At 38.5% G+C, this 14,845-nt stretch overlaps 1 protein-coding gene and 1 long non-coding RNA gene across 2 annotated transcripts; one reads left to right on the top strand and one right to left on the bottom strand.

The window, feature by feature from the left end:
• Positions 1-6,082: 6,082 nt before the first annotated feature.
• Positions 6,083-11,197, bottom strand: LOC122042556 (protein NRT1/ PTR FAMILY 2.13-like). The gene is made up of 4 exons (XM_042602725.1): positions 10,889-11,197; positions 10,576-10,793; positions 7,432-8,015; positions 6,083-7,199 (listed from the first exon to the last, which is right to left on the bottom strand). The coding sequence occupies exons 1-4, from the start codon at positions 11,067-11,069 to the stop codon at positions 6,338-6,340; spliced, it is 1,845 nt and encodes a 614-aa protein (XP_042458659.1). The 5' UTR covers positions 11,070-11,197; the 3' UTR covers positions 6,083-6,337.
• On the top strand, positions 9,189-11,213 carry LOC122042557. The gene is made up of 2 exons (XR_006129295.1): positions 9,189-10,051; positions 10,161-11,213. It is a non-coding gene; the product is annotated as an uncharacterized LOC122042557 (long non-coding RNA).
• The last annotated feature ends 3,632 nt before the right edge of the window (positions 11,214-14,845 follow it).

Genomic DNA, 14,845 nt, shown 5'->3' on the forward strand with positions numbered 1-14,845 from the left:
TAAAATTTGTTTGTCAACCTATTATTGGAGGTTTATTTTTTCATATTCGTTGTGTATGCCATGTTTTAAATTTATGTGTTCAAGATGGTTTAAAAATTTTAGAAAGTTATATTAAACCAATTAGAATTGCAATTTCTTATTTATGGTCTCATCCATCTATAATGAAACAATGGGGTAGGTTTTGTAAAATTAATAGAATGAGACCTAAAAAATTTCCACGTGATGTACCAACACGTTGGAATTCAACATACCAATTATTACAAGATTCATTTCAATATAAAGAATTATTATGTTCATTTTTTGCACAAAACACTAATACTAATATATATTTATTTTCACAACAATGGAATATTTGTAGTAGTATTTGTGAAATTTTAAAAGTATTTAATGATGCAACCGAACAACTTTCCGGTGTTTATTATCCCACTGCTCAATTAGTTTTAGAAAATTTTTCTAATATAGTATTAGTTTTAAATGAACATATTAATAATGAATCTTTATCTCCTTGCATCTTAGCTATGAAAACTAATGGGAAAAATATTTTTATTTAATTCCTGAAATTTATTTAATTGCATTTGCTTTATATCCTAGATTTAAATTAGAAGTTTTACAAGAAATGTTAACTTTATATTATGATGCTTTAATTCCAATTAAAAATTCTTCTTCCCCTGATCCAGCTAATATTATATATAATGTTAGAATTTATTTATATGATATTTATAATCAATATTATGCAAAATATGGAACACAAATTAATATTTCTGAAATTCAACAAACTACTAGTAGTAATTTAAAACTTATAAAAGCACAACTCTTATTAAAAGAACGGACAAAATGTCCACGGGGATCCTCAAGTTCCACACAGGAACTTGAGAATTCTTTTGATTTTAATGAAGCAGATAGCGAAAAGTTCGATATCTTAAAGTGGTGGTCACAGAAGGCTCAAAGCTTTCCGTTCTCTCCGTGATCGCAAAAGAAATTTTAGCTTGTCCGGTGTCAACTGTTGCTGTGGAGCAGACGTGTCGGCGGCAACATATTAGATGAACGACGATCAACTTTGTCTCCCGACTCCTTGGAAGCCCAAGCATTATTGGACGATTGGACCAGAGCGGAGAAAAGAATCCAAGGAATGCAACTTTCAGATGACGAAGTTGAAGATTTTGATACTGAAGGAACAAATACGACAGGAACAGGAAATGGAAGTGAATGAAAATGTAAAAGGATAAAAAATGTAAAAGAACTACGTGGGCTTTGATTCCCCTAAAGGGATACGTAGGCAACTTAAATAAGTGCAAGCCCTTTGTTTAATAAATTTTAATTTCTAATTTTTAATGTTTAATGTTTAATTTTTAATTTTTAATTTTTTTAACATATTAATCTTGAACCGTGACGAACCGTGAACCGAACCGTGAACCGGCGGTTCTGAACCGTGAACCGTAACCGTCTTGGGCGGTTAAGGTTAAGGGTCGACCTGCCTGGAACCGTCGAACAGGCGGTTCCGAACCGTCGAACCGTCGGTTCCGAACCGTGGTCAGGTCTAGTCGAGCCCACGTCAATGGTCCAGGCGCCTAGAGGGGGTCCGAGTGCCCGGAGGTGGATAAACTTCGTGGATGAAGTTTCGATGAGAGTTCACCACATCAACATAGTCCAGACGCCCAGGAAGGGATCTAGGCTCCCAGACGGGCCTATAAAAGTTGTCTTTGACCAGTAGCTTCAGAACAACATTTGTTACAAGTTTCATTCTTACGCGTTGCTTCGAGAAGGCTCTGATGATACTGAAAAGTTGCTCTAACAATCAACGATCAAGGAACTCTGTTCTTTCTTTCTTATTGAGTAACCTTTTATTTTTTCAGTTCTTGTACTCAAATCTTTGTAACTCATTTTCGAACTGATAGTGATTGCCCAACGAAAACACTCAACGAGTACAGGCCTTAGAGTAGGAGTCATCGAAAGCTTCGAACTAAGTAAAATATTACTTGTGTTAGTGTTTATACTTTTGTGTTTCTTTTCTGCTGCATACTCTCGATTTTTGAAAAAAACAACGATCGCTATCCTCCTCTAGCATCTTTAAAATCCAACACTGGTGAATGAAGTCAGGTCCTAGTGAGTGAACCTAGGTGGTTGAAGTCCTGGTGAGTAAAGCTAGGTGGTAAAAGTTCTGGTAAATAAAGTCAGACCTTAGTGAGTGAACCTAGGTGGTTGAAGTCCTGGTGAGTAAAGCTAGGTGGTAAAAGTTCTGGTAAATAAAGTCAGACCTTAGTGAGTGAAGCTAGGTGGTGAAAATCCTAATGAGTGAAGTCAGACCCTAGCATGTGAAGCTAGGTAGTGAAAGTCCTGGTGAGTAAAGTCAGACGATGAAGTCCTAGTAAGTGAAACTAAGTCCTAGTATGTGAAGCTAGGTGGTGGAAGTCCTAGTGAGTGAAGTTAGGTAATGAAAGTCCTAGTGAGTGAAGCTAGGCTATCTTAGAGGGAGGAAACCCTAAGTAATGAGAAGTCTTAGAGGAGTAAACTCTAAGCATGTATGATAGATTGATTTTCGGTCAACTGCGCATGGTCGACTAGACCAAGGTGTTGGTTGCTACTCGGAAAACCTATAGGTTCCACTGTACAAAAATTTTGTACAAAGGTCTGAACCTTTTCCTAGCTACCATGTGTTCTTTTAAATTAAATTTTGGATCGCCTGCGGAACTTAACATGTTTGATCCAAAACTTAATTTATTTGTTCTTTTAGGTTTTGACTTGGATCTCCTGCGGAACTTTACACATTCAACCCAAGTCTCCTTAAGTTATTAATTCCATTAAATATTAATTTCCATAATTGGTTCCCAGTACTGACGTGGCGAGGCACATGGCCTTCTTGGATATGGGAGCAACCACCACCGACTAGACAAAACCTTTTATAGAAAGCTAATATTTAATTTCCTAAAATAACTTTAGGTTAACCAAAGAGAACAATCAAATCACAAGAAAAAAAAAATAAAAGAACACAGCATCGAAAAAACATATTCGAAATTCTAGAACGTAAGCCTCTTGTATTTGGTATTATTTCCATAAATAACTAGCATGATGCGGAAATAAAAATTACTAGTTATACCTTGTAGAAAAACCTCTTGATCTTCTACCGTATTCCTCTTCTAACCTCGGATGTTGTGTGGGCAACGATCTACCGAGATGAGAAACCACCAACCACCTTCTTCTCCTCCAAGCAAGGTTCGGCCACAAAAGGAAAACTTCACCAAGGAGAAAAACCAAAATACTAACCAAGCTCCAAGAGATGCTAGCTTTCTCTCCTTCTTCTTCTTCTTCTCCAAGTAGTATCCGGCCACCACAAGAGCTCCAAGGAAGGGAGAGAGGTTCGGCCACCACAAGAGGAAGAGAGGGAGAGGATGGTCGGCCACACCAAGGAACAAAAGAGGGAGAGGAATAATAGATGTTGTGTCTCATGAAGGCACCCTCACCCCTTCTTTTATATTCCTTGGCCTAGGCAAATTAGGAAATTTAATTACAATAAAATTTCCTCAATTTCCTTGACATGATTTTATTGAGAAAAATAAAATAAAATTTCCCAAATTAAAACCAATGGCCGGCCACATCAATGAAGGAAAAAATTAGACAAGTTTTAATCAACAATTAAAACTTCCTAATTTGTTTCCGGAAATTTAAAAAATAAAATTTCTCTTTAAAATCTCTTCATGGTTGATGAAAGGAAATTTCTATAATTTTAATTTTATTAACATGTGAATAATTTTTAAAGAGAAAATAAAACATCTCTCCAATCTACAAATAACGAAAGAGATCTAATCTCTTTCTTTAATCTTTTGTAGATCTTTTACAAGAGGGATATTTTAATTTTAATTCTCTTTAAATTATATCTTTCACATAATAATAAAAATTAAAATTAAATTTCTTTTTTAATTTAATTTGGCCAGCCCTACTAGCTTGGGTTCAAGCTAGGGCCGGCCACCCAATTTTATACCTAGGCCGAACCTTTAAAGGTTCATTATTTAGGCTAGAGGCACCTCCAACACTCTTTAAAAGAACTATTTGACCAGAACTTAAATACAACTTAATTACGAGCTTCAACAATTCTTCTGCTGCTTTGTCTACACTCTGCTGCTGCACTACTGCTCCAAGACATCTGACCACTGTTGGCAGTCCAACACCGACACACAAGCTCATTCAGATTCTATATTTCTATAGTGTTGGTAACAATTTAATATTTTTATACATCTTTCATACTTGCAAAAGAAAATGTACGCTATTACACTTTCTCATTTTTTCGTACTTGTATTCGATACCCTCTTCCGACGGTTCCGGAAGAGGTTTATAACGGATTACCTATCTATACGATCTAAGGTATCATGAATCTTAGAGTATGAGTCATTGAAGGCTCCGAACTAATTAACTCCTAGTGTTCGAGTTCTATTTTTCTCTACTTAATTATTTTTATTTTTCCGCTTCACACTTGTACTTCAAAAAGATTATTGTTTTTAAAATACATGTGATTCACCCCTCCCTCTATCACGCGCACAGCGATCTTACATAAATTTGATATTAGAAGCAGTTTTAAACCGTTTCTGTAAAATCTATTCACAAGCCGAACCGCTTCTAATGATAAACAATCAGAAGCGATTATTAATCACGTCTAAAGATAGGCATTAGAAGTGATTAAATAGTTTAAACCACCTGTTCTTTTTATCGCTTCGAATGCTAGTGATCTCAACATTTGCAACGGCTGAAAAATCAGTGCAGTAGGTTTAGCAACGGTTAGTAAACATTTCTATTGGCCCTTTTTTTTCGGCGTGTTCAATGTAATCTCCCACTAGAAGTCGAATTTGAATTGTAATTCTTTATGTAGCCATAAAGGAACATGTAAATTAAAACTTAAGGTTTAATTAACTAAAAGTTAGATTTAACTTCAAACAACTTCTAAGTTAAGTAGGATAGCTTAAACGAGTTTTCTAAAATCCTAACCAAATTATACCCTTTCAATATCTATAAATTCATTTTAAATTTTAAAAAAGAAAATCTAATAATTTATATATATTCATATAAACATATTCCCTCATACATTACTACTATTTTCCTAAATAAATCTAATTAAGTCAAGATTTTAATCATTTTAAATTCTTATTATCTCATATATTAAATATATATTTAATTATATACAGAGAGTACCACAAATTTTTTTTTCAAAGTAGATTAGTTTATATCTTCCATATAGACAATGTCAAAGAATCTTTCTCTAATAAATCTTTGTTTATAGACCAATCTTAAAATAATAGTAATCTGCTCCCTCTTTTTACTCATCTCGAGATTTATCCACATAAGACAATACTTAGCATTACCAATGAGTTCATCAAATCGTTAGAATTTTTCATGGCTTTTTGTGTGATGAATTAGAACCAATCTCTTGATGAATTAAATATGAATAATTTTTACCATCATTTACTCTTTTCTAAATTGAAATCCATCAACAATGAATATATTTGACCCAAAATGTGTATTTGGCTTAAAAAAAGAAAATATGAAAGACAAGAAGCGGCACTTTTTGCTAGAAAATATTCCAACCAATTAGAAAATAATTTATACCAAACAAGTAAAAACTTGTTTTGATTTTTATTAACATATTTAGGAGGCTTATCCCTTTTCATGTTATCATCGTTGCCATATAGAAAGAACAAAAGATGATCAGAATTCTTAAAGAACGTACCTCTTTCCTCTTCACCAAAGAGCGCACCCGTCTGTAACTAGCACCATCATAACTGCCGTGTCATGTCCGTGCTTGGGAGTGGCTTGCGAGCCCAGTTTTAGGTCTGGCTGCTTGGATTTATAACTCAAACGTGACTTGGACACATTCGAATCGAGCTCGATCATGAGTCACATACCTTGATCCTAATTCGGCTAAGCTGACTCAATTTGAAGTCGAGCTAGTCTGACTCTGCATTGATAAGTCCCGAACCTGTCACCTGATCCCTGTTGCATGCTATCGCCGCTACATCAGTGATGAACAATGAAGCAACAGTCACCTACTCAAAAGTCAACTAATAGTCAAAGTCCATAGTCAATTGATGTATTTAAGTAGAGAAAAACAATAATATACTCATTTGTTTCCTTCATAACCATATACTGTATTTTATACAACACAGAACAACACTCTTCTCATGTTTTTTTCCCTCCTTGTTGCCTTGGGTGGAGTCGCACACAAATACACACGAATTGGGTTACTTTTTCTTCGGTTTGAACGACTTACAAGCTTCAATCTGTCTATAAATATAGCAAACAATTACACCTTGATCTTCCTCCTCCAGGACTCAAGTATAGTAGGCTTCTCGATTCACACAGTGCTGTTGCTGCCTTCGGCGGCACCGCCATGGCCGTCCTTGTCGCTTGCAGCCGCCTCCGGAGTTCCCTTGTAGCGATAGTAATGAGCGCACACTAAGAAGTATAGGAAATTGATGGCGCCCAAGACGCCGATGATGTAGTAGTAGTAGTCCACTCGCCCCTGGTTGAGGTTGTTGTCCAGCCAACTGGTTCTCTTCTGGACGACGGCGATGAGTACCGCGCTGAGGTAGTTGGCGCCGGCGAGGGTGCAGTAGAAGAGGGATCCGGCGAGGGTCTGCATGTGCTCCGGGAACTGCCGGTTGTAGAACTCGATCTGTCCCACCGCGTTGAACGCCTCCGCCACGCCGACGAGGCACAGCTGCGGCGCCAGCAACATGGCCGACAGGGGCGAGAAGACGCCGCCGTGGGCCAGCGCGGAGTCTCTCCTCTTCTTCTCCACTATCCCGGCCACCGCCATCGATGCGACGCCGATGACCATCCCTGTTCCCTGGCGCTGGAGGAGGGTGATGCCGCTGTCGATGCCGGTGATCCGGCGGGCGACGGGGACGAGGAGGCGGTCATAGACGGGGATGAAGAGGGCGAGGGCGACGAGGGCGATGATGGGGATGGAGCCGGGAGGGATCTGAAAGCTGCGGCCGAGGTGGCGGTCCATTGTGAGGGACTGGAGCACCGCGAAGGTCCATTGCTGCGTCAGGGCGAGGAAGCAGATGATGCCGGAGGCCCAAACGGGGACGATGCGGATCAGGCATTTCACCTCTTCGATCTGCTGCACGCTGCAGAGGCGCCACGTGTTGGCGGCGCCGCCGTCCTCCTTCACTTCGCCCTCGCATATGATCGCAGCTCTGTTCAAGCACCTGAAGACGGAACACGTATCACTCGAAGCAGACAAATTTCAGTTTTCACCCCATACTTTATTTTACTTTTCATTTCGACCCTCCATCATTTAAAATATTATCCCTATTATTATTATTGAATAAATTTTAAAAAAAAAACAACTGTAGAATAGTGTTAAAAGAAAATAATTTAATTTAATTTAATTAAAAATATTTATATATAAAGCACTTTTATATTAAAAGAAGGTCGTACCTGAACTGCAGTGTGAGTGGAAGATTCATGGCCCTGGCATTCTTCCTCCCCGTGTTGTTGAACAAGAGCTTCTCCTGCGCCGCTGCATCGTCCGGCGCCGGGAGCGGAAGGTTCCGCTTCCGGACGGCGGCCACGAAGACCTGCGCGATGCCGGAGAAGACGCTGCCCTCCGGCGGAACGTAGACGTAGTACCTGACGCCGGCGAAGAATAAGGCGATGGACAGCAGCATCAGCCCGGTGGGGATGCTAAAGCCGAGGGGCCAGCTGATGCTGTCCTGCACGTACACTACCGCCGTCATCGCCACGACCACCGCCACGGTGGAGGTGCAATAGTACCAGTTGAAGAAGCTGTTCAGGCCGCGCCGCCCCTGCTCGGTGTCGCGGCTGAATTGGTCGACGCCGAAGGGGAGGCTGCAGGGACGGACTCCACCGGAGCCGACGATGAGTAAGGCAAGGGAGAGGAAGAGGACAGCCAGCTGGACGTGGGAGGGGCCTATGCATCCACCTACTTGCTCGGCCGCCGTGGAGCAGCTCGGCGGCCGGAGTTGGGGAATTACAGCAGTGAGCGTGAGGATCACCATGCCCTGAACCAATAAGACAACAAAGAAAACATAATTCATTACACTAACGATCACAATTATAAATCCTCCATTCATCCCTGCAACTGAGGACCTTGAGGTTTTGCTACATACAGCAATAACATCAACATCTTCACATGGAATAGAGTCATCCTTTAGAGAGCTTTATCTATTTTCCAAACACAAAACCTCAAAAAAACCAAGGACTAGAGTTCATCATATTTGAACTAGTGATAAAAAACAAACAGAGTTCTATTAACTTCGAGGAACAACTTCTACATGTTCAGATAGTCCTTTGATCTCTGGTACCTGAATTCTTTGTTAGTTTCTTCATGTTCAGATACTCATTTATAATCTAAAGAGGATGACTTTAGTCCTTATGACATCTAGAGGAAAAGTTGATGGCTCATTTTATTAGATAGCTAGTTCAATTATGTAATCCAATGTATCAACCATATTCTTTGTTAACCACTCTTCTATGCCTTCTATATGATGGCATGCCTTGGGTTGTAAATGAACCAAACTTTCATGACAAGTTTGGTATTGACTTGTTAAAGGGTTGTTTATGTTCGTTCAATATACATAAAGTCAATTAAATGAAAAAGCTTGAACAATTTTTTAAACTAAATAAACAAGTTTGCACACATGTGTTCAATTCGTTAATGTTGTTCATTGTAAATTGTTCATAAATAATATTCACAAACAAAGCTTGTGAATCATGTTCATTAATAAAACTCTCATCAATATGGTAAATAAATAAAGAAACTTTCAAAATGAACAAGTTTGTATTATCAACCTTAATAATCAATCAAATAAGTTTAAAATCATCAAAAATTTCAAATAATCAAATAAGTTTGAACTTAGAGTTCGATAATATCTAAATAAACTAATCTCAAACTTGTAAAAAAAAAAAATTAAGCCAAGTTTGAACAACCATTCAACCGCTTGGTTCATTTTAAACTTGACTTGGCTTGTCTCGGTTATCTTATCAAACAAACCTGAACACCATGAAGCTTGACTTAAGAGTTTAATGGTCACTTACTCTCAAAGGTTGTAGAGACATATGAGTTTTTGGTAGATCTTTTGGTTGGCCAAATTGCTTCCATCTAAACCCGACTTAAGGGATAACGAATTACTTATTTTGCCTTAATTGAGGACCAATCAACACTGTGTGGGCTCTTGTCATCTTCGTCACCAATTGGCACTCCCCTTGCTACGTCATACTATTCAGTGTCACCTTTGAGACGATCCCATTGCCATCCTCATTTTCAACCTTGACGGTCTTGGTGGAGATGGTAGAAAGGTGGTAAGAATTGGATGCGACTATCATAGCTAACCATTTCTAGAGGGAGAGGACAAGAATGAAAAGTAACAAGGCAAGTTTAGTTTTTCTCCCCCTTTTTTTCCCTCTTCTTTTTAAGAGCTAAATAACTCTTTCCTTCCTTCCCTCTTTTCCCTTTCTTAGTATTTTCTTCTTTTGCCCTTTCTAAATAACATTTTGAAAGAAGACGAAGAATCATCTTTTAAAGGATGTATCAACCAAAACTACAAAGAAAATAACTTAATGGAAATTCCTTAGCTTGCTGCTCAATCAAAGGATCAATAATTAACATCAATAACAAAGTCTCTCACTCAATGAAAGGATGACTTAAGCTCATTAAACCAAGAGAAATTTGATCAAAGGGATGGAAAATCACAAATTCAGAAAAGAAGATAGATGCACATGCCATGTGGGAGGAGGGGTAGCAAATTATGAACCCCCCATGCACCATTATATATATCAGTACAAACAGATAAAGTCCCTAGCCAGTTCCTAAAGTTAAAATAGTACAGGGGTCATGTGATGCATGCTGTTTGCCTTGTTTTAGTTCACGAGGAGATCATGCCCTCCATCTTAAGTTTCTCTCACAGAAAGAGAGAAAGAGAGAGAGAGCTTAAGCAGAGTAGTGAGTCCTCAAATCTAAATTCAATGTCAAGTGTTGCATCTCATTCAATTTTTCTTCTGTTCTGAGGAAAAAAAGGAAAGAAAAACTACTAAGGATGTATGTTCCCATTAATGTTCCCATCTACAAGTGTAATAGGGCAGGCCCTCCCTTTAAGTTTTGGAAGTGTTGTCATTAATGCCAAGCTACTCTTCTTTCCCTTTTGCAGACGCAGACGCAGACGCAGACACTTGAGCAAAACAGGAAGATAGATGATGGAGTGGGAAAACGCCGCTACTGTTAAAAGATTTGACCTGAAACAGAGGTGGCTTTTTATACGTCTAATTAATTGTGTTATCTCGAGACTGTAATCGTGGACAGCATGAGCCCCTCCCTCCCAATTATTGATCGTTTTCATGGGGAAATATGGAGTGCTGTCATTTCATGAAAGTGTTTTGCAGGCCAACAGTGAAATGAAGAAGATGATAATTACGATGAAGAAAAATGAATTGAATTTCTTTGATTTAGCTACAGCATGATTAGATCTGTTGCAATCGTAGAATTGGTAAAATTGGGGGTAATTAGAGGAGGAAATGGAGCTTTCTCAAGTGAAGAAGAAGAAGGAGGAGGAGAGAGGAGCGTACCAGGAAGGTGGCGATGGAGGAGTAGGCGAGGGTGCGGAAGCGGCCGCAGTAGGCGTCGGAGACGAAGGCGCCGACGAGCGGAGCGAAGTTGGTGGTGCCGGAGAAGATGTTGACGATGTTGGCCGCCGCCACTTGCTGGACGTGGAAGCGCTTCACCAGGTACACCGTCAAGTTGGCCGTCAGCCCGTACGACGCCACCCTCTCGAAGCTCTCGTTTCCTGCGCGCAAGCAAAACAGCTTCAGATCGTCGCCGCCGAGCCATCGGGGTCCCGAAGAAAGCATTTTTACGGAAATCGAACGAGGCAACAGATACCGATAATGTAAGGCATGCACTTCCACCCTTGCGGCTCCCTCTTCTCCGGCTTGGTCTTGTCTCCGCCGCTGCCACCGCCGCCGCCGCCACGGGCGGCGTCGCCGGAGTGCACATTGCCCTGGTGAAGCAGAGAGTCGCAAGTGAAGCAGTCGGAGAGCTTGCTCAAGGACGATCTCTCCATCCGATCGATCTCGGCCTCTTCTGTCAATTGTCTGGCGATCGATCAGCGGTCAGTCCTTTTGGTTTATGTAGGACGGAGCTACTGCAGAGGAGTGATGGCGATTTGTACGCCACGCTGTAAACATTTATAGAACATTTACAATCACTTTTCGAAGCTTTCTCGAGTTTGGGGATAATTATAACGCACTGAATTCCCATATTGCCCACAAATTGGGAAGTTAGAGTTAAGTATCTCCGTCAATTTATCTTAAAATTAATATGAAAGAGTTAAATCGTATTAATATTAAGAAAAGATAACATCATGTGCCAAAAGGCGAAATTATTTGCCTCCAGTGCCCCCGTCACATCCGACTCAAGGTCATCACGAGGGAAGTAAATCACAGCATCCTGAGCTAGCATGTGACAGGTGGGGTGAGTTACACAGAGACCGAAAATTTACACCCCGACTATCCTGAATTTCGACTCCACGATCTCATGTGGCAAGAAGAAAAGATAACATCAGAACTATAGATAGGATGTTAATGGTGAGCTCGTCAATGAATTAATGATGATTTAACTTTTAGTTATTTTGATGGTTAATTTCTATTTGTTGTTACTGATTGTGTTTGGATGGGCATATCTCGATCGATCTGCATTATAGCATCAGTCAGTCAACCTCTTGGACCGGGCACACCGCACGCGAGGGGCGGGGCAGCGCCAAAGCTTTTGCTCGCTGCCCTCGTGATCAGTCGTGGGCAAGCAAGCTTTTGCTAATCATTCCATTCACCACTAACTATATAATATAATCCAAAGACCATTCGTATTTAGTCAAAAGGATATATATATATATATATATATCTTTTTAAAATATTATTAAAATAATACTTCATTTATAATATTCTATCTAAAATACACTTACTAAGCAAATATATAATACATTTACCTAGTCAGTTATAACTTTTAATGGATGAAAAATATTTTACTAGATGTCTAATCTTCCTATATAAAGAGGACCATTATATTAAGACAAATATCGTTATAGTTTATTCTCTTTTAAAGAGTGTGTAGCTCAATAAAATTACTTTGTATAAAATTGTCGAACTATTCTGATCTAATTTGGGATAAAATTGCTCTAAGATAACTTAATTTTGATTAAAATAGTATCATCTCATAGTTTTTTTTAATCCTAGAAGAAGGACAAATTGTCTTAGCCGACAACTTAACATCACAAATTTTTTAAATTCTTCAAATGTAATACATCATAGATAAAATTTAAACTCTCATTGTCTATAGGGCTCGTCTAATCTCTTGAAGCTTCAAAATAGTATTATTTTGTACGAAGCAACTCTAAAAGTGAAAATTAAATAGAGTTGCTCTAAAGGCAAAAATTAAATAATAGATAGTGTTATTTTAATAAATTTTGAAAGAGGATGATATTTTTTTTTTTATAAAAAAAGAGCTATTTTGATTTCTTTCCTATATAATATTAGTGACTGAGAGATGAGAATGAGGAGATGTGATATATATTTGATTGAATAGAGGAAATTGAGCTAAAAGAGTAGAAACCAAAATGGTCCAATAGGATTTTGCATAGCAATCCAACAGGCATGCATTGGTCCAACAAGCCTACACCTCCTAACATGCTTTGGGATTGCATGGACACATGGTGGGGAGACTACTCCAATCTCTTTTCCTTAATAAACAAGTGATTTCTCTTCCAACTTGAAAATAAAGTAAATGAAAATGGTGGAGAAGTGAGCCATGGTTGCCATTTTGTAGGATCATGCGAGTCCCTATTATCATATATATATTTATTTATTTATCATTATTTATCCTTTTTGTTTAGTATTCACACTTCACTTCTAGTGACATCTTCATTATGCATTATGTATCATCTCTGTGTTAATCGCCATGAACACAGCACAACAGCCTACTCTACCACACCCTAGTGATGTGGACTAGTGAGGAGAGTCTCCTCAATTATGGATTTGCAAGAGAGGGGAACAAATTCATTGCGACAATGAGAGGAAATAAATAAGGATTTTATTCTATGAATCATGATTTTACATTATTTAACTGAGATATTTATTGATTGCTTAAGTATATATGCATGCATCATGTTTGGTCCTATGACACTCTTTTTAATTCTCTCCGCGCGGCGTTCGGCAAAACTTACCATTCGTGTTGGACCAACAAAAATAAAATAAATCAATGCATCTTTACTTATGAGAGAATCAAGCTCTTTACTTATTTCAATTTAAAAGTATTTTTTTTGTGGGAACAAGGGAAGTGAATATTAAATTTAAAGAGAAGGGAGAATATGGCACACAACTTTTGTGAGTCTATTGAGAATGTATTTATAGATGTGGACCAAGGGTGATTTGACCACCCACCTGGCCAGGTGATTAATTATGGCCATGTGCTTAAAGTCAATCACCTGCTAATTTGTCCTAATCATCATGTTTAGGAGTAGTATTATTGCATTAAAAGCCAAAGATTAACTTTATGAAGTCGATGAGTTTGGCCAATAATTTAGTGGCTTATCGCATAATTCTCCAAGTGCTACTTTAATGATTGATTAACGGTGGCAACAAGATAAATGTGTACGACCTTTTTTTTGGTTGGATGAATGTGCACCTTTTAGTTGAGTTAATATTAATTGGTCGTGGCTTTTAGGGTAGATCTATCTTCCATCTTTTATTTTTTCCTAATCCAAGTTGGCCAAATTAATCTAGAAGATAGATGATTTGGCCTCACAGACTATTCATTAGGTAAATTTAAGAAATACAAATGGCTCCTGACATTGCACTAGCATCACCAGTGGTTCAAATTTCATAGATGTTTAGAAATGTTGAACTCTCGTTATATGTAAATTATCTTTGCTCTTTACCATCGTACTGTACCTCGTGAGGCCCTCGTGCGATCTATCTTTGCATTGTGAGAGGGATTTCAATTTACATGATTGGAATAATTAGGACAAAAATATGAAAGGGATTTATTTTTATTTTTTTATTTTTTATGAAAAGGCATCTTAAAATTATCTCAATTTGCTATCGTTATCTTGCTAATGCACATCGCTATGTATCTCTCTCACTCCCACAACAATAGTATAATCTTTAGGATATGTTTTAATTGAAGTTATTGTATATAATCTTAGTTATATGACTATCGGATAATCATATAATCAAGATTATAAGGAATAAAATATAATCTTAATATTATTTTGTTCAACTTAGGTTATACAACAACCTAATTTAACATTTACTAATTTAACCACCTTTCACTGTGACACCAAGCCGAAGCATCTGTTCCCCTACAATCCCTTCACCTTCTGGGGCCTCCTCTTCTTCTGTCTTCATTTATTCTCGTAACAAGAGGAATATGCCTAAGCTGCAATTTGTTACATTGTGGATAATCGTCGTATGGAAAATCATCTTATACTGATCTTTTCGTTTCCTAACAAAGAGGGGAAAAAATAACAACCTCACCCCCACGTACACAACGTGATAGCTTTCTTCTCCTAGGCGGCAACAGCAGACACCATTATCCTCCATAGGTACCTCCCACTCGCCATGTCAACGCACGTCCAGAAGCTCGAGAAAATCGTCCGACGGACCTATAGTTTCACCCAAAATCATTATCAAAAAGGAATTTTGGTAACTAAAAATGTGATCCTTCTTCCAAAGTAAAGGTCACCTCGTTGGAAAGGGTCAACTTCCCTTTTTGGGATTCTTCTTCCTCATCGAGGCTAGGTTGGGTCTTGAGGTTTCTGATGAGAAAGAAACCGGCCACAGTGGC

This window comes from Zingiber officinale, chromosome 2A, assembly GCF_018446385.1.
Source record: "Zingiber officinale cultivar Zhangliang chromosome 2A, Zo_v1.1, whole genome shotgun sequence".
Lineage (NCBI taxonomy): Eukaryota > Viridiplantae > Streptophyta > Magnoliopsida > Zingiberales > Zingiberaceae > Zingiber > Zingiber officinale.